General features: G+C 37.8%; 1 protein-coding gene across 1 annotated transcript in view; it reads left to right on the top strand.

Moving 5' to 3' along the window:
• Positions 1–20,013, top strand: part of LOC123848932 (transmembrane protease serine 11F) — a 49,760-nt gene extending 29,747 nt beyond the window's left edge. Inside the window, exons 5-11 of the mRNA XM_045881791.2 lie at positions 3,457–3,524; positions 5,121–5,284; positions 7,541–7,579; positions 11,374–11,575; positions 15,295–15,554; positions 17,572–17,714; positions 19,855–20,013. Of these exons, the coding sequence (XP_045737747.2) occupies positions 3,457–3,524; positions 5,121–5,284; positions 7,541–7,579; positions 11,374–11,575; positions 15,295–15,554; positions 17,572–17,714; positions 19,855–20,013 (1,035 nt within the window). The remainder of the gene's footprint in view (positions 1–3,456; positions 3,525–5,120; positions 5,285–7,540; positions 7,580–11,373; positions 11,576–15,294; positions 15,555–17,571; positions 17,715–19,854) is intronic.
• The last annotated feature ends 2,249 nt before the right edge of the window (positions 20,014–22,262 follow it).

Here is a 22,262-nt window from a genome sequence, read left to right as displayed (position 1 = left end):
CCTCTGTTGTTACATATTCTCCTGACAGTAGCAGAAAATCTGTAGAGCTTGCCTGACTTATTTTCATGGGTGGACCTGGAAAGGGATTCCCTAGCTGGCATCCAGTAACTACGGATCTTTCATGAGGACTTAATCTGCATGCAGTTCCCAGCCAGAGGGAAGGTGCAAGCTCAAGCTTGTGGAAGATAGTAACTGGATGTATTATTAGAGTCACAAGTATTGTTTTAAACATGTCATTTTGGTTTTTGATGCTGGAGTACAAACCAAGGACTCCAAGTGGGATCTGATTTTAAGGTGAACTTTTTTCCCATTTTAGCTTAGACTCTATCTTGTTTTAAACAGAATAATCTCTAAAAAAAAATCTATTCTTAGGTTTCAACCATGAAAAAGGAAGGATACAACTAGTTTTTGTAATTTTGACTAAATGTAATATTACTGAGTTCTCAATAGAAAAATATAAACAGTAAGTTAATTTTCTCCAGAAATTGCTTACAGTGATGACTAGGTGTCCAAAAAGGAACAGTTTTTCAGAAGCAGATAAAAAGCAACCTCCCAAGAGATGATCTTTTATGAGGTTTAGATTCAGGGAATAAAAGATATATCTGAGGTCTTCTTTAAGGGTTTCCTGCCTCAGGACTCTCCACCCACAACCAACCTGAACATCTGTCATCAGGTATATAAGTGTATAAGGGTTGTCAATGTCACTTAATATACTTAAGAACACAAGATCTAACACCAGATTCCCTGAGTTTATATGCCAGAACCAGCACTTTCTATGCCACCTTAGGCAAGTGTTCTGACACAGTTTCTTTATCTTTAAAATGAAGCTGATAAGAATTAAAAAAATACTTTACTCCTAAGGTGGCATAAGGTTTAAACAAAGGAATTGGCTCAATGCATACCCTGTAGTATGAACTTAGTACACGTAAGCTATTATTAGTGGGCATACCAATACCATACTGTACCAGAATCTATCCATTTTTAAAACAGAGGTCGACTCCTCAGGGAATGATAATCTTGCTAATAATCACATTTTAGTTTGAATAGATTCTTAGCACTTTCTTATACTCTGATATGACAGAATCCTAATCCTTTCCCCAAATGCCATTATGTGCACAGTTCAGAATTTCAGAGGACATTTATATAAAGTGCTGGAGACCTTAACATCAGGTTTTCTCCCTGTTCCCTGAGATATGGAAATAAAATGAGCTCAGAGAAGCTTAGTGAAATCATAAGTGACATAACTCAAAAGTGATCCAAACCCCTGAAAGGACCATACAAAAGGGGTCACCACTGGAGTCTCCTGGCTCCCACCTTGCTTTAGATTCCCATGGATTTCTATTTATACTCGGCAACATGACCTGCAGATAAAACAAAACAGTGTGTTATTATCTTCTTCCCTTTACCATATTGTTCATTCTCAATTCATTTATTCATTCATGGACTTATTCAAACATGCATTGAGGATTTACTGTGGGCCAGGCAGTGTTCCAAACACTGAAGATAAAAAGATGGATTAGACACACTCCCTACCATCATATAGTTCACAGTCTGGAGGGAGAAAGGCACAGCTGTGAACTGGTATGATAAATACTATAACAGCCTCATGTGCAAGATGCTGGGGTGGCCCAAATAAAGGAGTGTTGAACTTTGAGGAGGGCAAGTCAAAGATAACTTATTTGTCCCTGGAGTGTCTGGATGGTAACAAAATTGTCATTAAAGGAATTGCCAGAGGAAAGAAGTGTATTGTAGGAAGAAGACATGAATGTGCAAAGCCACAGAGGTATGAACCAGTCGAGTGGGATTAGGAAAGAGTAAGTCATTCAGTAGATAAGAAAATGGGTATTAAAGAGGGCACGTACTGAATGGGGCACTGGGTGTTATACGCAAACAATGAATCATGGAACACTACATCAAAAACTAATGACATAATGAATGGTGACTAACATAACATAATAAAATAAAATTTTAAAAAAACCCAAAAAATCAAATCTTTCAAAAAAAAAAAAAGAAAATGGGCTTTGAAGGTAGAGGCAGGGCAAGGGTTGATGAAGGCATAAGATTATGGAGCTCACACTGAGGGAGACATTGGGCTTGAAGCAGGAGCATAACATACTCAGATTTGCACTTTAGGGATATCATCCTGGTTGGTAGCATTGTGGGGGGGAGAGGACAGAGTAGAATCACAGAGAGTACCAGTGTGGTGATACTGCACAGGTCCAGGCACAAGTTTCTCAGGAGCTGAATTCAGACCATAGCAGTGGAATTGGAGGAAGGGAGGGAGATTCCATATTTAGTTGATAAAATCTACTGAACAGTGTTACTGGTTTAAAGGAGTCGGGGAGAGGGGGAAATCTTGTGGGGAGGGAGGCAATATTCCCCTTTCCCAGAGGATGTAGTACTGGGGGCAGGGCAAGATTTACCGGGAGGTGGACCTTATGTAAACTTATGTGGACCTGTGATTTCTCATTTCTGACTCTTAGTCCAGTGCTTTTTACTGTGAGGTACTGCCTCAACAGTCTTTTGAGAATTAGGTTCCAGGAAATCAGCTCACTGAACATCCAAATCCTTCAATGGCTCAGGCTGGAAAAGCTGAGTAATAAAATGCTGATGGTATGGAGTGTGGTGAAACTTATTCCCAAAGCTGGTACCAGTTGTGAAAGCCTGCCTGCCACAGAATGGTGACTAACAAGTGAGGGTGTCAGAGTCAAAGGACAGTATTGTTACTTATTGTGTCAAATGCTTTAGTGATGGGATAATCATTTAAGAAAGAAACGAGTTGATACAAATAGTGGACTAGTTTCCATATTTGGGAATAAGACAAATTTAGGGTGGGTTTTCTTAAAAGTGAGGACGCTGGGGCGCCTGGGTGGCTCAGTCGGTTGAGTGTCCAACTCTTGATTTTGGCTCAGGTCGTGATCTCAGGGTCGTGAGATCCAGCCCCGCATCAGCCTCCTCACTGGGTGTGGAGCCTGCTTGGGGTTATAACTCTCTTCCTCTCCCTCTGCCCCTCCCTACCCTGCACGGGCTCACTCTCTCTCTCCCTCTCAAAAACATAAACTAATTAAATTAAATTAAATTAAAAGTGATGATGCTGCTTTTAAAAATAGCACAGATACTTAAATTAATTTGACAATAATCAAAATGAACATTATCAATAGTTTACACCCAGCAAGGTGTGAAATGTGTGATAAACATTATTTCATTTAATCTTCAAAACAACTCTGTGAGGTGGATACTGTTGTTATCCTGTTTTACAGAGGCTTGACAAAATTGCACAATTTTGTTAAGGTTATTCGTTTCTACAGGAATTAGAACCTCTTTTAGTCTTACCACTATGATAAACCAGTTCCAATCTGGGAATAAACCAAAATTGTCTTTGCCTCAACTCTCTAGAAAAGAGAAGGAGTAACATTTTTCTTTTGACTAATACTCTCATTTAATTTTTCTAACCAGATATCTAGGATATTTCAACATTCTTCTGGAGGAGATCGGTTTATCAAATCTCATGTTATCAAAATGAGGTATGTAAATTTAGTTTGCAACTTCAAACCAGTACCCTTAAGAAGCACTCCATCAACATGACTGCCCAGCTTCTCCAGGCAAATCTTTGCAGGAACACAGAGATTTCATAAATCCTGAGCAGTGCAGCTTATACTGCATAGACATTTCCCAGTTACAATAGGAAGATGTAAAGTGCTCTATGTCAAGAGGCGATGTCAGTTATTAGACATTGGAAGGGGAGGAATGGCACTGGAATGGCACCTGCTCCTTCAGCCCAGGGCTAGGTAGAATGTAGACCAGCTCTTCTTGATTATCCTCATTCTAAGCTTATCCAACAACAACAGATGATGACTTTCTCTGCAATAAGGTTTTTCTTTAATGCCACTGGATTTTTATTATTATTTCTAATACCTTTTCATTTTTATGTTCTGATAAAAGGCAATATGCCTAAATTGAACATATATTTGTTGTAAGAGACTCAAATAAATTATCAGAATCCATCTCGAATGTACTTTTTATATGATGTCCAAAATGCTTGGCATTTGCTGGAATAATATATCTTGTTTTCTGCCTATTTTGATGAAAAATTTTAAACTTTTTCTGTGGCTATCAATCAATATACAAATATAAGTATTTGTAATACTTATTTGTCTGCTTCACTTCTTGATGGTAGAGTACATATACATGTGGTTAGGGAGCCCCTGCCTTTTCTTCTCTCCTGCTCTCTATTTTTATTCCTTCCTTACTTTGCTTTCTCCCTCCATCCCTCCCTCCTTCCTTCTTTGATTCTTTATCTGTTTTAAGGTTAATTCATCCTCAAAGGTCAACTAGAGGCTTTCTAAACCTACACATTATAGTATAATATGTGATCCCTTTATCAAAAGATTTCCTTTAATAAGTGTTTTCTGTAATTATCCACTTATCAAATACATATTAACTGACCATCATATCCCCCCAAATAAATGACTTAATACAATAAAGGTTTACTTCATTTCCATGGAATAGTCCAAAGAGTCGGGAGTGGCAGCAGGGATGTGGGTGCTGGGAGAGATGTGGAATGGAATTGCTTACTGGATCTTCAGCATCTGGTTGGCAAATACAGGAAGAGTGAAAGCATGGAGGATGGTATGGGAGATGTCAGGGGCCAGGCTGGAGATAAGGTGCATCATTTCTGCCCACATTCCATTGTCCAGAATTCACTTGAGTTTCGATAAACTGCAAAGGAGGCCAGGAAATGAAATCTTGCTCTGTGCTCAGGAGGAAAAGGTAACTGGGTTTCATGAACACAAAGCATTGTCTCTGTCATACCAGTACTGAAAAATTATCTTGGTTATGATGGCTCAGAATGTCTTGAAAAGCAAATTGTTTAAGTGCATATAAAGCATGATTTCATGAACATCTCCTCCTCTCCCACTCTCCCCCACAGGCTATGAGCTAAATAAAGAGCAAGAACAATTTTTTTCAGCTACATATCTGAGCCAGTATTTCTCGAGATAATTTAGAAATTTGATGTACATGTATTTCATCCATTGTTTTTTAAAATTTAGTGTGAATCTTAATAGGTAAAAAGAGTTAACGATTAGAGAGGTGGCTTTATCTGCTTTTTTGCTCTTCAGTCCAGATGAACATGGCGTGAAAATTCTTATGGTGCTCATGTTTCGATACCCATCTACTGATAGTACTGAGCGAATCAAGAAAAAAATTGAAAGGATTTTATATCAAAGTCTGAAGACAAAACAGTTGCCTTTGACTATAAACAAACCTTCCTTTACACTCACATGTAAGTCCTTTTACCATCTTTGTGATCCCCTTGTATTCCTCTTTACTTTTCATAAGAATTTAGGTCAGTATCTTCTCTCATTTTAAGACTTCACCACTGATATACACATATCAGTGTGGAATAAAATTAAATAAAAATTCACTATAAGGCAAAGTTTAATTTTAGGAATTTATTTTCATATTTGATTAGGGCTTTTGCTAAGGTTTCTAAGTTTTTTCCGATATACTATGTTGGATCTTTTCAAAAGCATGAGAGGGTAGGTATTATTTTCTGCCATTTTAAGGAAGCTGAGACTCAAGGAAAATATAAGACATGGGACTAGCCAGCCTTGCGGCCAAAACTGAAGTACAGGTGTTCTGACTCCCAGAGATCTTTACAGGTCAGTTCCCAGGGTTAGCTTCTACAGTATTAGGGAAACAAACACCTTTATGAAGGTTTACCCCCAGAGGACGAACCATTGACATGATCTATGAAGAGGTTCTCTAGATTATTTCCAATTTAAAACTATGTTTCATTCATTTCGTCATTTATTCCTCACAAAACAAAATCAGAGAAGTTTTGGTTTTCCCCCAAAGTAGAAGAAAATGAGGTCACAATGTTAAGAAATTAAAACTACTTCGCAGCTAGTTGGAATCCAAGCTGAGAGGCCTAATAATGTGTTCCAAATGTTAAGTCTCAAGGTCAGGTACTGTGCCTTTTTAGTTCTTTACCCCTCCCCCCAAACACGAACGTAAATCTCACACACAACAGGTATTCCAGTTGTGTTCACTGTTCTGATTAAGTACTTCAAGGGCAGCTTTTTCTGATTTATTACCAAGAAATAAGGCTTGCCCTTTGGACTGGAAAGTCTTTTCCCCTCAAAGCATCCATGAATTTAAGAAAAAGATTGTCTAAAGGTAATTTCTCTGTTGTTAGAAATCAGGAAAATACTCAAAATCCATTTTGAGATAGAATCCTTGCACGCATTAATGACAATTTTCATGAAGTAATTAGAAATAATGAAGAGAATGGTACCTACCTTAAGTGTTCATTATATTCCAAAGTAAAGCATATTTTTCAACATTCTATAAATGGCAATCTCAAATTAAATTTCAATTTCTGATAATATAATTGTCCCTAATGCATGATCATTTATGCTAACATATCCATCATAAAAGATATGTTAAATGTTTTTTTTTAGAATTCTTAAAAAATAATTTTTACAATTTTTAAAAAAATTATTTTTCAGACTTCTTGGTCATGCACACTGAATTTTTATTACACAGGTTTGTTTTAATATCAGAATAACTCTATTCTATGACTATACTCAATAATCAAAATTCTACTACAAATATTTTCTTCCACCACATACCTATCTCCTGTTAAATAAGGAGAAGTGAAATGTCCAGGAAACCTCTAGTAGTGTTTGAGGCTCACATCCCTCTCTTGGGGAGGTCAGTGGTCCTGAGGAAATCATCACATACTTCTCTATTTTCTCTGTCAAATGAACAAAACAGAACAAACACCAAACCAAAAAAAAACAAAAAATGCAATGAAACTAAACGTAAACGAACACGAAGAGAAATTTGAAGGGAAAAAAGATGTCACAGAAGGGAGGCATAAAGTGGTATGGGTGGGGTTCCTGGACTGGCTGTATGTCAAAGAGCTTCTTCATGTCTCTGGTGCCTGCTGCCTGGGCTGCAACCTATTACAATATTCACCATGAGGAAGAATCCTCAGTGATAGAAGGCCATCAACTTGCACTGAGTGAATTCCTATCCTTTGTAGACTAGGGCTGGAAATCAGGCTGTGAGGGGCCTGTGATGCCCTTCGCTCCCTGGAGCTGCCCTTTCAACAGTGGCCATCAGGCATATGCTTGACACACATTGGCTGGTACATCTAATACAGTGAGCACCAGTTGGGATGGGAATTGGAGGTTGCATCTTCAAATTATACTGGAGCTCCCAAGAAGGCAATCAGGGACATGATTTAGCCTTATCATTCTTTCCTAATATTCTAATTTCTTTTTCAGATCTCATAGCAAAAATCAGAAAACGACAAAATGCTCTCTTTTCTTTTAAAGTAAAATTATACATTTTGGACCAAATCAAATCAGAGTTATGTATATATATTACTTGGCTATGAAAAATCTCATACCCTCTTGAAAAATGGATGCTTTCGATAATAAGCATTTCTTATAGTGACCATTTGAACAAAATCACATAAAAACAGGAACATATTCTTCTACCAACTAATTCAATGTTTTGCTTATTCCAGCTATTGACGGCAAAAAGATGATGAATCTTCTCAACAGCCGTAAGTTCCAAAACCCACAATGAACTGTTCATTTCATAGCAAAGATAATGAATAAAAGCCACAGAAAAGTTAGAAGTAGAATTTATAAAGCCTTTTTTGCTCATCTTATGTTTTTGTAAACCAAATACTCGGTGTTTTTATTACTGCTTATTTTTAGTATTTAAAACATTTAAATTTATAAATTTACACCAACTACAACTTCAAGGTTTTTTTTTTAAAGATTTTTAAATTTATTTTAGAGAGACAGAGAGAGCTTGTTCAAGTGGGGGAGGGGCAGAGGCAGAGAGAGAATCTCTAGCAGGCTCCCCACTGAGCACGGATCCCGACGCAGGGCTTGATCCCAGGACGCTGAGATCATGACTTGAGCGGAAAATCAAGAGTCAGTCACTCAACCAACTGAGCCACCCAGATGCCCCTACAATTTCAAGTTTTATGATTTTCAGGATGTAGTAAAAAAAAAAAAAATTACATAGTATTCTTGATACTGTAAGTTTTCTAACTATCTTTCTAACGTTGTATTTTAATATTCTCCCACAATTCAAGAGAATGTTTTAAAGTGGTAACTACTTAGGTTTCCTTCTGTTAAAATTTCTCAGTTTTCTTGCATTTTTGCTGAAATATCTGGCATGTACATTTTCTGCCTTCCCCCTTCCACTTCCTTTATCTCAACTTCTTATAGGATTATTGGGTCGTATACACTTTCCCCTATAAATTCTATACACATTATTCCATTTTCTACTAGTGTTTTGTTGTAGAGGAGAAATCTAAGACTGTTGTATTTTTTATTCTTACGTAGGTTACCTTTTTTGTCCTGGGATGAATGTAGGAAATCTTTACCCTATAACTTTTTGCCAGGAGAGTGAGTTGTAATTATATTTTGCACTGAATTTTGACTAGACATTATGAATGTTTTCAATCTGTATCCTATTTTTTTCTTGTTCTGGAAAAATGTTCTTCCATTATAAATTTGATGATTGATTTCCATTCCAATTGTTCTTTTTTTTTTTTTTTCCTCCCTCAGGAACACAGATGATTTATTTGAACTCCATTTTCTGCCCTCCATATCAATCATTATTTCTAGCTCCAGTTCGGGTCACTTTCCTCAGCATTCAGAAAGATCTGATCAATTCTGTACTCCCCAAAACCACTTATCTCAGTTGTCTGGTGTCACTTTTTCTCTTCTTCCATGTGGATTTTATATCTGCTATGATGTGCCTGTGATTTCTTGAACTTTATTTAATCACAGACAGCTCTTATGTGTACTCTCCTCACTGCATATTTTCCCCTTACGTTTGGCTGCTTTTGCATTACATTGGATTAGATTACATTAGATTACATTACATTAAGATCATGTTTTCTTGTACACCTTGGCTGATACCAAACACATGCCCTAAGATTTTTTGTAGAAAATAACTTTCAGAGATGTGTCTGTCTTTTGAGTTTATATATAATCTGATTTGGGGGGCCCTAACCATGCTGTATAGTTAGATGCAGGCTTAAGCTTTGATCCAACATGCAGAGTTTCCGAAAACTACATTGACCTCTCCGTTTGCACCAGCGAATGCAGCATTCACCGATGCCAGTGTTCTTCCTTTCACTGTTTAAACGACCTTCAGGAGGCATCTCAGTCCGTTCTTGGTGCTGTAACCAAATATCATAGACTGGGTGGTTTATAAACAGCAGAAATTTATTGCTCACAGTTCTGGAGGCTGGAAGTGTCAGATCAGGGTGCCGGCATGTGCCAGCCTGAAGTGAGGCACCTCTTCCAACTCACAGATTTAAAGTATCGTCCTGCCATGAGCAGAAGGGGCGAGGGATGTCTCTGGAAACTCTTTAATAAGAGACTAATCCCATTCATGACGGCTTCACCCTGGTGACTTAAGCATCTCCCAAAGGCCCCACCTGCTAATACTATGACCTCCAAGGGTTAGGATTTTAACATAAATTTGAGGGATTCACATTCAGACCGCTGCATGGAGTACCTATGTTTTCATAGAACTTCTTATCTTTCCTGTATCTCGTGATAGGATGGTGTGCCAGGAAATGTGGCTTCTGCATACATACAGAGGAAGAAATGAGTTTATGAGTCACAGTGGGATGGTTTAAACCATAGTTTCTGCTTGGCTAGGAACAAGTGCAGTGTAGCTTTGTTTCCTGGGCTGGGGAATCACAATAGCGGGGAGCCAAAGGCTTTGTCAAGCTTACCAGGATTCTCCACACAATTCTGGTTCACAGGTTAGAGCTTAGGTAGTCCAAGAAGTTGTTTTCAAACCCCGTTGGATATTGCAGTTTTTACCAGAATTTGTAACTTTTTTTCTCATCTTTCCTTAAGTTGTGGTGCTTTGAATTGATTCCTTTGCCTTTGAAAAATACCATAGACTCAGATTTTCCATCTACAATATGAGGATGACACCTACCATAGAGTTGTTGTGAACATTCGAGAAAATATATGTAACACTATGTATAGGACCTGGCTCAAAACTAGTAGATATTATTTATATTGGTATTACTTCTATGCCTATTTTAAGAGGAAGTTGGGAGAGGAAGTAAGTATTAGGCACTACCAATATGGCACTATATTAACCTAGAAATCTCATTTGTCCAATGTTATGGTCATTTTAAACTAGAGCTATTTAACTCTGAGGGAATTATTATGAATCTATGAATATGATTTCAGACATATATTTTTAACCTGTTTCTGAAAAAATTCCTTTTTGAAAAAAACTAGTATTTTTAATAAAAATATAAATAATTAAAAGGAACGTTAATAGGGGCTCCTATCTGGCTCAGTCGTTAGAGCACGCCACTCTTGATCTTGGAGTCATGAATTTGAGCCCCACATTGGGTATAGAACTTATTTAAAAAAAATAAAAATAGGGGTGCATGGGTGGCTCAGTCAATGAAGTGTCTGAATTGATTTTGGCTCAAGTCATGATCTCAGGGTCATGAAATGGAACCCCACATCAAGCTCTAGGCTCAGCACACTCTGCTTGTCCCTCTCCCTCCCTCTCTGCTCTTCCCCTCACCCCCCCCCACTGCTTTCTCTCTCTTAAATAATTAAATAAAATATTTAAACAAATAAATACAAAAATAAAAATAAAAGTCACATCAATAAAACATATCAATATGCTTTCAAGTCTTATTGAGGTTGATTTGAACTCTAACAAATTGAGGGTTTGTTGTCAGGGAATCAGGATTTTTTTAGAAACTAGACTTTAAAGTTTTAGAAAACCAAAAAAAGGTCATTGTTAAGACTGTTTAAATTCAGGGCTTGCAAAGACAATGTATAAATTCACGTCAAGGGGGAATCATGAACTGCATTCAGTACTGGGCTCTCTCTCAGGAGCAAGAACACAAATTTTGATGTAGATCTTCCTAATCTTATGTCACTTGCCAGCTGGGTTACCTCTAGCAATTTAAGTTCTCTTTCCAAGGCTCAGTTTTTTCATCTGAAAAGTGTGTTGCTATAAATAAAATCTAAAACATTTAGCAGAGGATCTATATATTTTTAATGCTCAACAAATGATTTATCTATCTCTCTATCCATATATGCTTAATAGAGAGAGAAGTTAATTCCCGGACTGGATGCCTTGACCTGTTAGTCAGTATTTCTTCTGAACCTCAACAGGATCAGGTTGACCCCTATGGACTAACCTCAGACACTGAGTCCTAGGAAAGGGATAAAAACAGAAGGCACAATGGACTGCCAAAGCATCTGCACCCAATGCAAATCAGCATATGCTCTTTTTCTCCTCCTTTTCATGAAAACAAGTTAACATATATTTCTGTGACAGGCTGTGGAATAAGGATGACATCTTCAAACATGCCTTTACCAGCATCCTCTTCTACTGAAAGGATTGTCCAAGGGAGGGAAATCGCTCTGGAAGGGGAGTGGCCATGGCAGGTCAGCCTCCAGCTCATAGGGGGAGGCCATCAGTGCGGAGCCAGCCTCATCAGTAACACCTGGCTGCTCACAGCAGCTCACTGCTTCCGCAAGTAAGTTCATAGGACTGTTGTGAGTCTTCCTTGCCTGGTCATCTATTGTCACCAATTCAGTGCTTGGAAGAGTCCAGCTCACCAGTTTCTCCTCTACTCCATTCAGAATGGATCCTGCTCTGCCCTCTGAATGCATTATGCTTACTCTACACCTCATTCATGCACTCCCCTCTCTCTTTTCTCAATATTTATGATGTTTGGTTTGTATCACTCTTATGGTTCCTAGCACATATTTTCCTACATTATCATGACACTAGTGCTCTCTTTCCTACTGTCTCATAAATTAGTTTAGTGTAAAGACTGACTGTTATACACATAACAAGTATAAACTCTTGCACATGTTCAAGGAGAAAATTCAGCTGCTTCTGTTAACATTCTTTTTCCCTGATTAACCCTCTATCTTCCCTGTGTCAACATCCACCATCGCTTTATAAATAAGAAAAAATGAAGGGTATCACTCTTGGAGCTCTTCCTTCAAGAACCCCTGTGGGCTGTAGGGTCCAGAGAGGTGTGTAGATGACAGGAGGGGCCTGCCACCTGTCCCACGGCCCCCACCGTATTGAAGACTGGTCTTATATGACCTGACAGGAGTGTGCTGCTTGGGCTTCCACAGCTATAGCTTTTAAGACTCAGTTGTGTCCATTCACATACATGGACCTACCCAGGCACCCTGTTGCCCCAAGAGATCAAGCACACACCATCTTTCCTCCCTGAGGTTCCTTTTAAACTCTCAAAAGACAAAAGCTCCAAAAAAAGCTCTGGCCAGTGGCACTATTCACATTCCCTTTCAGAGAAAATTGTGCTTGGTAATATGGGGCAACGCTTGACCATTCTTCCAAGGGTGACACCCAAATGGTTCCAAGGTGCCTACACCTTTCTTTATAAGTAGAAGTGTAATGAGAATGACCTAAGGAATTTAAGGTGATTGTCACTCTCTCACTAGAGAAGAAAAAAAGGATTCACTTACATACATTTACAATCCTCAGAATAACTAGCATTATGCCTTAGGGGAACTTGAGTTCCTCTAACTTAATTTTGGGGGTTCACATAGTCCTTCAATCTTCGCACTTGTTTTGGAGAGTGTCATCTATTTTAGTTTATAACTGACCTCTGTTTACATAAATTAAACATAAATAAACCCAGAATGTCAATTTATTAATATCTAGTAAAGAAAGTAAGATACAGTGATTGAAGTACACGTCTCAGCAGGTCCAGTGCAGTCTCTGTGTGACAACAGACCTAACAGGAATCGGCCACTGAGTGTGATAAAGTAGAGATAACTGGTGACCTTGATAAGAGAAATCAGTATTAGTGGTATGACAGGGACGGGAACAAATTCAAGAGAGAATAGAAGAAAGACTTGGATACTATGAGTTTAGATACCACTTTCAAGGAGGGTTTTTTTTTTTTAAGATTTTATTTATTTATTTGACAGACAGAGACAGCGAGAGAGGAAACACAAGCAGAGGGAGTGGCAGAGGGAGAAGCAGGCTTCCCGCTGAGCAGGGAGCCCTATATGGGAATCCATCCCAGGACCCTGGGATCATGACCTGAGCCGAAGGCAGACGCTTAACAACTGAGCCACCCAGGCGCCCCTCAAGGAGTTTTTAAATGAATGGGAGCAGAGAAATTTGACAGTTAAGGGTGTGGACTCGAAGGATTTTTAAAAATGTGATAGTATCTATCTATCATCTATCTATCTATCATCTATCTATCTATCTCTCTATCTATCATCTATCTATCATCTATTAGAGCTTATTTTATGCCAATAGTGATGATTCAAAACAGTTGGGAAAGGTGATGATAGAAAGGGCTCAATTTTGGGAGTGATATAATTCTGTTTAATTGCACAATGCATTATACTGCTGTGAAGGAAAAAATACAGTGTACTTTGAAGACTATATCACAATTACCCAAATAACTTTGAAATTTTTATAAGTGTATTTTTTTACAGAAATAGTGTAGTTTTAAAAATTATGTTTAAGACAAATCTTAGTACCTTTATGTCCATGTAAAATGATCCCAGTCTTTGTGCAACAGTGTGGGTGGGGACAAAGTTCCTGACAGCACATCAGGAACCGCAGGCCATCTCTCTCTGACACTAATCCACTGGATGTATCACTCACCTGGGCAAGCCATTTAACTTCTGAGTCTCAGTGTCTTTATCCATAAAGCATTGATTGAATTGGGCTATTCCATGAGGTTCCCTTTCTGGTGGACAGTGCATGAAGGGATAGGGTATTTCTATTTGATCTACTCAATTAGAGTAGTAGGACTGAAGTCATATATTTCTTTGTATCTTCCAGAATTCCAGTTTTCAAAAGAATGCTTCAACCCTAAGATTTCTGCATCAAATAAAATTTTCCTTTAAAGTATAAATAAGTAAAACAGCCTTCCCCCATCTCCAGGTCCCTGTGGTGCCCACCCCCTCTCTTTCTCTCACTCCTACATATGCCAGGCCTGCTCGTCCCTGAGGCAGTGCAGAATACTTTGAAAATCACTGATCTTTCAGGTTTTTCACTACACTTCTAAGTGTGTGAATACATGATTCACCAACACAGTAATCCTGCATGAACAAGGAAACCCCCTTACGAATTCTTCTCTGTGTGATTTCTTTCTATGTAATTTTCCTTTACATAGGCAATTTCAAGTTTCTATATATTTCTAGTCATTCTTCACAGAGATAATTAGAAAAACAGAACTGGGCTTTGGGGAAGAATAGGGAGGTAAAGAAATAATAGGACTATATAGAATTTGCTTGTAATAGAAGCTTGTGGGAGAGAAAAGCTTCTGTGTGGAGGCAGAGCCTCAAAAATACTAAGTGGGGGGGCACCTGGATGGCTCAGTTGTTAAGCGTCTGCCTTTGGCTCAGGTCATGATCCCAGGGTCTGGGATCAAGCCCTGCATCGGGCTCCCTGCTTGGCAGGAAGCCTGCTTCTCACTCTCCCACTCCCCCTGCTTGTGTTCCTGCTCTCGCTATCTCTCTCTCTGTCAAATAAATAAATAAAATCTTAAAAAAAAAAAAAAAGTACTAAGGAGGACTGACCAGGCCAGATCAAAGGGTGGGGAAGGGGAGACAGGGGTGGGAGAGAGCCTCTAACAGCGTGACATTGAGTTAGATTTGCTTTGCTCTTGACTATGGGGACAGTGTATGGGCAGAGGGCAGAGAAACAAACCCGTACAAACCCATGAACACATAAGGGTTTGTAAAGCAGGGAAGGTTACACTTTGTGTCAAAGATCACAGTAAGACATAGTAAACAAGATGAGTCATAAAGTAAGAATGGAAGGAGCATCTAATACAGAGGGAAAATGCCTCCTAGTATCTATATTATCCAAAACAAATCAAAATGAATTTCTACATGTTTCATGAAATTATAGAAGAAAGAGAATCTTTTTAACAGACAAGGAATTAAAAGATTGGCAATTCATTATAAAATATCAATTACTATTACTAATCCAAAAAAGCATGAAAATTCCATCTAGTTGCTGTGCTCTTTTTAGTTTTAGAGGATGTAAAATATTTTTAAGGGCTTTCATACACTCACTTGTCTCATTAATATTTTAAACTCTATTTGCCATAAGGCCGACAACTACAAATTCTCTCACCAGAGAGATTTTTCAGGAGCATAATCCCAATAGTTGGGAGAAATACAATCTCAGTTCTCTTTGAAAGGATGCAGTTAAACATCACAAACCTTACCTTTTAATTTTTTGCAGAAATAAAGACCCAAGTCAATGGATTGCTACTTTTGGTACAACAGTAACACCACCTGCAGTGCAACGAAGGCTGGGGAAAATTATCCTTCATGAAAACTATCACAGAGGAACAAATGAAAATGACATTGCTTTGGCTCAGCTTACTACTCGAGTTGAGTTTTCAAATATAGTACAGAGAGTTTGCCTTCCAGATTCATCTATAAAGTTGCCACCTAAAACAACTGTATTTGTCACAGGTTTTGGATCCCTTGTAGATGATGGTGAGTAGTTCAGCCTAACATACTTAGTACAAATTTATCTTGAGCACTAACGAGCTGTCCTAGGGAATCCCTTTTCAGACTTTTCATAAAAATAATGTTGATGCCTCCAATGCGTGTGGCCCAGAGCAGAACTGGAAGCAGTGGGTTAAAAAAGTAAAAGGAATCAAGTCCCTTTCCTTGAGTTCACAATTAATTGGAGCAGTGGTGAGAAAGGGGAGAGGCTAATAGAGAAGAAAAGAAGAGAGTGTTTTAGATGCTACAAGAAGGGACAAAATACTATGGGGCTACAAGGGAATAAATGATTCTAAATGGTACATTTCCCAGATGTAGAAACTCCTAGTTAGCATATACTTCAGATCACAATCTTAATGGTAGCTTTTTTTTTAAAAGATTTTATTTATTTATTTATTTTAGAGAGAGAGAGAGAGTGCATGCATGCAAGTGGGAGAAGGGGCAGAGGTGAGGAGGAAGGGAGAAGGAGAGGGAGAGAATCTTAAGCAGATTCCACAGAGCACAAAGCCCAACAGAGAGTTCGATCTCACAACCCTGAGACCATGACCTGAGTCGAAACCTAGAGTCAGGCGCTTAACAAACTGAGCCACCCACGTGCCCCAATGATAGCTTCTTTCTTTCTTTCTTCTTTTTCTTTCTTTCTTTCTTTCTTTCTTTCTTTCTTTCTTTCTTTCTTTCTTTCTTTCTTTCTTTCTTTCTTTCCTTTCTTCTTTCTTTCTTTCTTCTTTCTTTCTTTCTTCTTTCTTTTTTTTTTTTTTGGCTAAATGTTTCCTCATTTTAGTGAGGCTTTCTGATGATTATAAACTTAAAAGTGTTTTGTGAATGTTTTGAGAATTTTCATTTTGGTTAGTTGATTTAACATATATTTATTTTCATCTGTCTCACCTCCTGGGTGGTTGAAATATACCAGTTCTATAAATCTATAAGATTTCTAGTTATTAGCTCATTCCACTCTAAAGAGAGATTAATTGAATGTTTTAAAGTGGGAAATAAGAAATGTTCAAGGTTCTATCAAAGATCATCCTGAAGAAAGTAAGAGACAAATGCTAATATATCTTAATCTGGCTTTTTTTTTCCTTTGCTTTTCTTTTTTTAAAAGATTTTATTTATTTATTTGAGAGAGAAAGAGAGAACATGAGCAGGGGATAGGGGCAGAGGGAGAGGGAGAAGCAAACTCCCTGCTGAGCAAGGAGCCTGATGCGGGACCCTGAGATCATGACTTGAACTGAAGGCAGATGTTAACCGACTGAGCCACCCAGGCGCCCCTGGCTTTTCTTTACTTGACAGAACTCTATTATATGTAAAATTTCCCAAATGCCCAATGCCTGTCCAACTGGACTTTGTGAAATGTTGTTATAAGTCTCCTTTCATGTTCTCTGCCCTTATAACTAGATTAAGACTACTCACCAACAGCTTCAATCTGGAGTCTTAAGCTACTTCCTTTCCTTTTCATAACCTCCAGCCTTGCTTTCTACTGGCATCAGATTGCTGGCATACCTTGGGCACTGGTTCTGTTTCCCATGCTTTAAGACATTCCTAAATAACGCACTACAGCATGGAATAGGGCAAATAGCGCTGTGCAGCTCATGCACTGGTTTCTGCTTGAATATCTTTCAGAAAATAAATATACTTCCCTGAGCCTTGATTTCCTTATACGAAAAAGGTACCAGTTGGTCAAGATGAGTGGGGTGAACCCTCTTCTCATGAAAAAAAAGTGTATACACAGACTATTACATATAGTTGTAGGGGTTCTAATAACTTGAAGATTCACAAATATGATATAATATTGGGGTATGTATGTTTATAGTTCCTTGCATTTAGGCATTTATGAAACAGAACATAAATTAGGCAATAATGAATTATAATTAATGTTAATAAAGTAATCTTTTGTTTTTGTGCTTTTGTTCCTAGTAATATACAACATATGTGTTTTTCATGTTTTAAATACAGTTATATTCAAAGAACACATTTTTTGTTTGTATGTGTATGTTTGTTTGTGTAATAGGACCCACACAAAATAAACTTCATCAAGCCAGGGTGGAAACCATAAGCACTGATGTGTGTAATAGAAAGGATGTATATGATGGCCTGATCACTTCAGGAATGCTATGTGCTGGATACATGGAAGGAAAAGTAGACGCATGTAAGGTAAGTCCAAAGTCAAGGTCAAAACTTGGAAAGGAAAATTTCCATTAGCTATTTCTAGCATGGCATATATTTCCCCTGGAAGAGGAAAAAAAAAAAAAAGTCATCCAATTCACCAAGAATTCAGTTTATTTAATAATCATAATATTAAAAATTCTTGTATTGAGTGTTTACTGTATGCCAAGCTAAGTGCTAAGCATGTTATATATAATATTTAATTTAATATAGTGAAATTGAAGAGGTGCTATTATTATGCCTATTTTACAAATTAGGAGATTAAAGTCTATTGCTCCCTATTTCTGGTTCAAACAATTACTCTTCTGTTCTAATATTTTCTTAAACAAAATTGGAAACAAAAGACAGAGAAACCTGTCCTCTGAGGACCACTTTATTCAGCTTTGGCATCATCTCTCATGCATCTTGTTTTCATCCCCTGGCCTCCAAGTCTCTCGCTTTGTCCCTCTCACTCTTCAATGACCTTGACACCTGAAACAGGTTTCCTCTCCATCCCAAGCCTTTGGTACTAACACTGACCCATTGAAATGCTGGACTTTTAGTTCCTAGACCTTCTAACCCCCAGTGATCTTTGCTTCCTCTCAGTCACCATTTCTAGGGTCACATCTTGAGCCTTGTCACCAAAAATTATTGCATCTTCAAAAATACTAATTCCCCAAATCTTCCTATTTAACAGCTATCTTCAATCCTTCCTGCCTGCATGTCAAGCTATTCCTGCTCCCTAGGCCGCACTCTCTATGCTACTGCCCGACCTGTCACTCCTCACCCCCCCAAACTTATACTACACATATGTAGATTGTGTCTTTTGTTTTATTTTGCCCTTTAGCTTTTATCACCATCCAGTATACAATATATTTTATTTAGATGGTTTATTGTCTGTCTCTCCCACTAAACTAGAATATAAACTTCATGAAGGTACAGATTTTGGGGTTGTCTATCTGATTTACTACTATATTACCTAACACAGTCTTAAGATGGAAAATATAACTTCTAAGAAAGACCCACAGGGTTCCTCAAGGGCTAGTTCTCCTGACCTCTCCAGCCTCATCACACACCACTTGCCCCATTGCTGTCTTCTCTTCAGTCCTCGTTTTTTTTTTCCTCCCAGATTTTTGCATATGCCAGGCTCCTACATGCCCCAGAGCATTTGCAGAGCCATTCCCTCTGCCTAGAACATGTTATAGCCCCACCTTCCTTTTCATGTCTAAATCCTTTAGATATCAGCTCAATTACCTCTCATCAGGAAAAACTTTCCTGACCTCCCTGACCAGTCACATTTCCCTTGTGTATGTTTCCATAGCGCTTATCATAGTTGTCACTTTGCATTTATTCATGGGCTTTGTTTAATATTGTTTTTATAACCTAAACTTCAAGTTTGTGAGTATGAAGACCATTCACTTTCAGTCATCATTGAATCCTCAATGCCCACCAGAATGCCTGGGACACATAGTTGGAACTCAATAAGTAGTTGATAAAAGAATAAATGAATGAGGTGGAAGAGGCACAGAGAAGTATCTTACCCTAATTCATACAGCCAGTAATTAATAGAGCTAGTCCTGAAACTTAGAAGTTCAACTACCAAGACCATACTCTCAACCTCTACATATATATCTGTTTAGTTACTTAATTGTCCTTGTTCCAAAACAGATTTAAGAGGGCTTATATAAAATTAAGCAAACAAGCATAAATTAGAGTTGGGTGCATGAAAGACAAGGAGACCAAGAATCGATCTATAGTATAGAGTCTAGCTAACAGTATTCAGAGATCACCAAACTTTCCACCTATGCTTGCAAATGCTAACTTCATATTTAATATTTTATATCATACTTACTAAACGATGCATGAAGTGTCTAATCAAACTAACAAAAAAATCCAAGAATGTTGAACCATAAATAATGTAACCATTCCATGTGAATAAGGTTTAGCCTTTCTAGAAACAATGCATTTTAATGTTTAGGGCAAAATTTTAACTCAATTCAGAGAAACATTATATCATCTATCTCTAGTCTGGCTTCCTATTCCATGTACCAATTTTTTTTTTCCTGTGGAAGGGAGATGATTGCAATGACCTTCCTCCTGAATTAAATTAGAATTAATAATTTTAAATATATTTTTGTTTTTTCTCAAGGGCGATTCTGGTGGACCGCTGGTTTATGGTAATCATGACATCTGGTACTTAGTTGGTATAGTAAGTTGGGGACAATCATGTGCTCTTCCCAAAAAACCTGGGGTCTACACCAGAGTGACTCAGTATCGAGAATGGATTGCCTCAAAGACTGCTATCTAGTGTGAATTGCCTATGAACTATATCCATGGCACACGAAGCTGAAATGCCTGCATATTGTATATTATTTATAGTTATGTGGTTTGGATCAGTGCTTTTTCTGGATGTCAAGAAATCCTCCAACTCAGACCAATCTAATATCACAAGGTGGTCTTTGCATACAAGTGACTGAAGTCTTTCTCTACCTTGAGGGAGGAAAACATAGCAAATATCAATAACACTGAACTCCTCACTCACAAGAGAAACTGTGATACTTATTAATGAGTATTTATAAATGGTTTCCCCCAATGGAAGACAAGGAACATCATTTTTCACAGGATATGAGGAGTTGCTAGGGCTGCCAAAAACTTATATATAATAACCTGGATCACCTGTAACTCTTGTTGCAAAATATCACTCCCTGAGAATTCAGTTTCAACATTTTAGGACGGATGGCTGGTCATTCAATGGCTAGAATGGAGAAGCATGGATTTACAATATACCTTGAACTCCAACCTGGATTTGTAAATAATAATACAAAGGATTATCATTAACAAGAAGAGTTGCCATTTCAAACATGTTTGAGTGTATCTGAACTTACTGGAAATATTGTTATACACACAAGAACTAGCTTCAGGATGCATGTTGTATTTTTAAGAAGCATTTCTGATTTATTCTTTAACAGCATCTTGCCATCCATATATCAATTGAAGTTAAGCCAGAAAGAAGAAAAAAGAAGAATCTTGGGAGCATTTTTCCATGTGTACAAGGAAGATAAAAAGAACTGATGGGACATAGACAAGCAGAGTTGCTTTCAAAAGATTAACAGCAGGGAAAACACTCCTCAGATTTTTGGTGGAATGGGCTATCCAATTATTTATTTAGAAATATCTACATCCAGCAGATGGTAACTGGTGCTTTTGTAAGTCTTCAGCTCTCTGACAGGTCAGATATCTATCAGGTTGGGATAATTGATTCGTATAAGCACTTAGAACAGTACCTCACATATATTAAGCACTGCATGGATGTTTCCTGTATATGGAGGAAAGGAAAGCCTCTGTGAGCCTTAAGATAAATTAACTTAATTTGTCAAACGAGTAAGTGACTTTGGGGCTTAAATACAGCCCAGAGTCTAGTGGTGGAGAGCACAAGCTTTGGAACTAGGCTGCCCAAGCTTAAATGTTGGCTCTGACCCATATGAACTATGTGTCCTTGCACAGGTTTCTTAACATCTCTTAGCACTTTCACCTCCACAATAGGAATAAAAATAGTATCTACCTCATATGGTTGTTATGAGGATTAAATGTATTCATAAAAGTAAAGCACTTGGAACAGTGTCTGCATACAGTATCTCAATATGGACTAGCTACTATAAATTATTATTAATGTGCCTTGGACTCCAAAAACCATATAATTTTTAAAAATTGTTCCTTCTTTGGGCTCCTGGGTGGCTCAGATGGTTAAGCGTCTGCCTTCGGCTCAGGTCATGATCTCAGGGTCCTGGGATCGAGTCCCGCATCAGGTTCCCTGCTCAGTGCAGAGCCTGCTTCTCCCTCTCCCTCTGCCACTCCCTCTGCTTGTGCTCTTCTGTCTATCTCTGTGTCAAATAAATAAATAAAATCTTTTTTTTTTAAATTGTTCCTTCTTTAAATTCATGTAATTGATTTCAGAATGCTTAAATTACACTATGAAAAATCCCTAAGTGATTTACTAGATTTTCAAAATCATTTCTGATATGTCAATCTATTTGGGACTATGTCTGCTCAGAGACAAAGCTGCAGGTGCGTGGTCATCTGTCACTAGGGTTGTGACTACAGAGATGCAGCAGTATTCATCTTCAGGGCGCAGATGTGAGACCTCAAGTGCTAGATTTGTTCTGATTTATCAGAGAAAAATCTAGCCTTTCTGTTTCTTTAATGACAAAGTTTTGTTAACTTATGTGTATGTGGGTTTAGCGCAATATATGTAAACAAGATAAATACCACTTTAAAAATTTCCTAGTTATTATTTACATCTTAATATTAAGATATAATAGACACAAAAGGTCATCCATGTACACTTTCTTTTTAAAAAGAAAATGTCACCAAATTTCTGAGTTGATGACTACTAATAACTAAATATCAATAGAAAAAGCAGAGTAAAAACTTAAATGTTACACTTCTTTCTATATGCAGAGAAACACCCAAAGCTTTCTGGAGAATATTTAGCCAATTTAAGATGTGTTTGATTGAAAACAGACCTTTTTATATTAAAGCTAAACACAGTCTTTGGTA

Source organism: Mirounga angustirostris, unplaced genomic scaffold (genome assembly GCF_029215605.1).
Source record: "Mirounga angustirostris isolate CCGP_5_RB_7025 unplaced genomic scaffold, mMirAng1.0.hap1 SCAF_2, whole genome shotgun sequence".
NCBI classification, from domain to species: Eukaryota; Metazoa; Chordata; class Mammalia; order Carnivora; family Phocidae; genus Mirounga; species Mirounga angustirostris.
The sequence above is the reverse complement of the archived record's forward strand: the minus strand, read 5'-3'. Positions and strand labels throughout refer to the sequence as shown.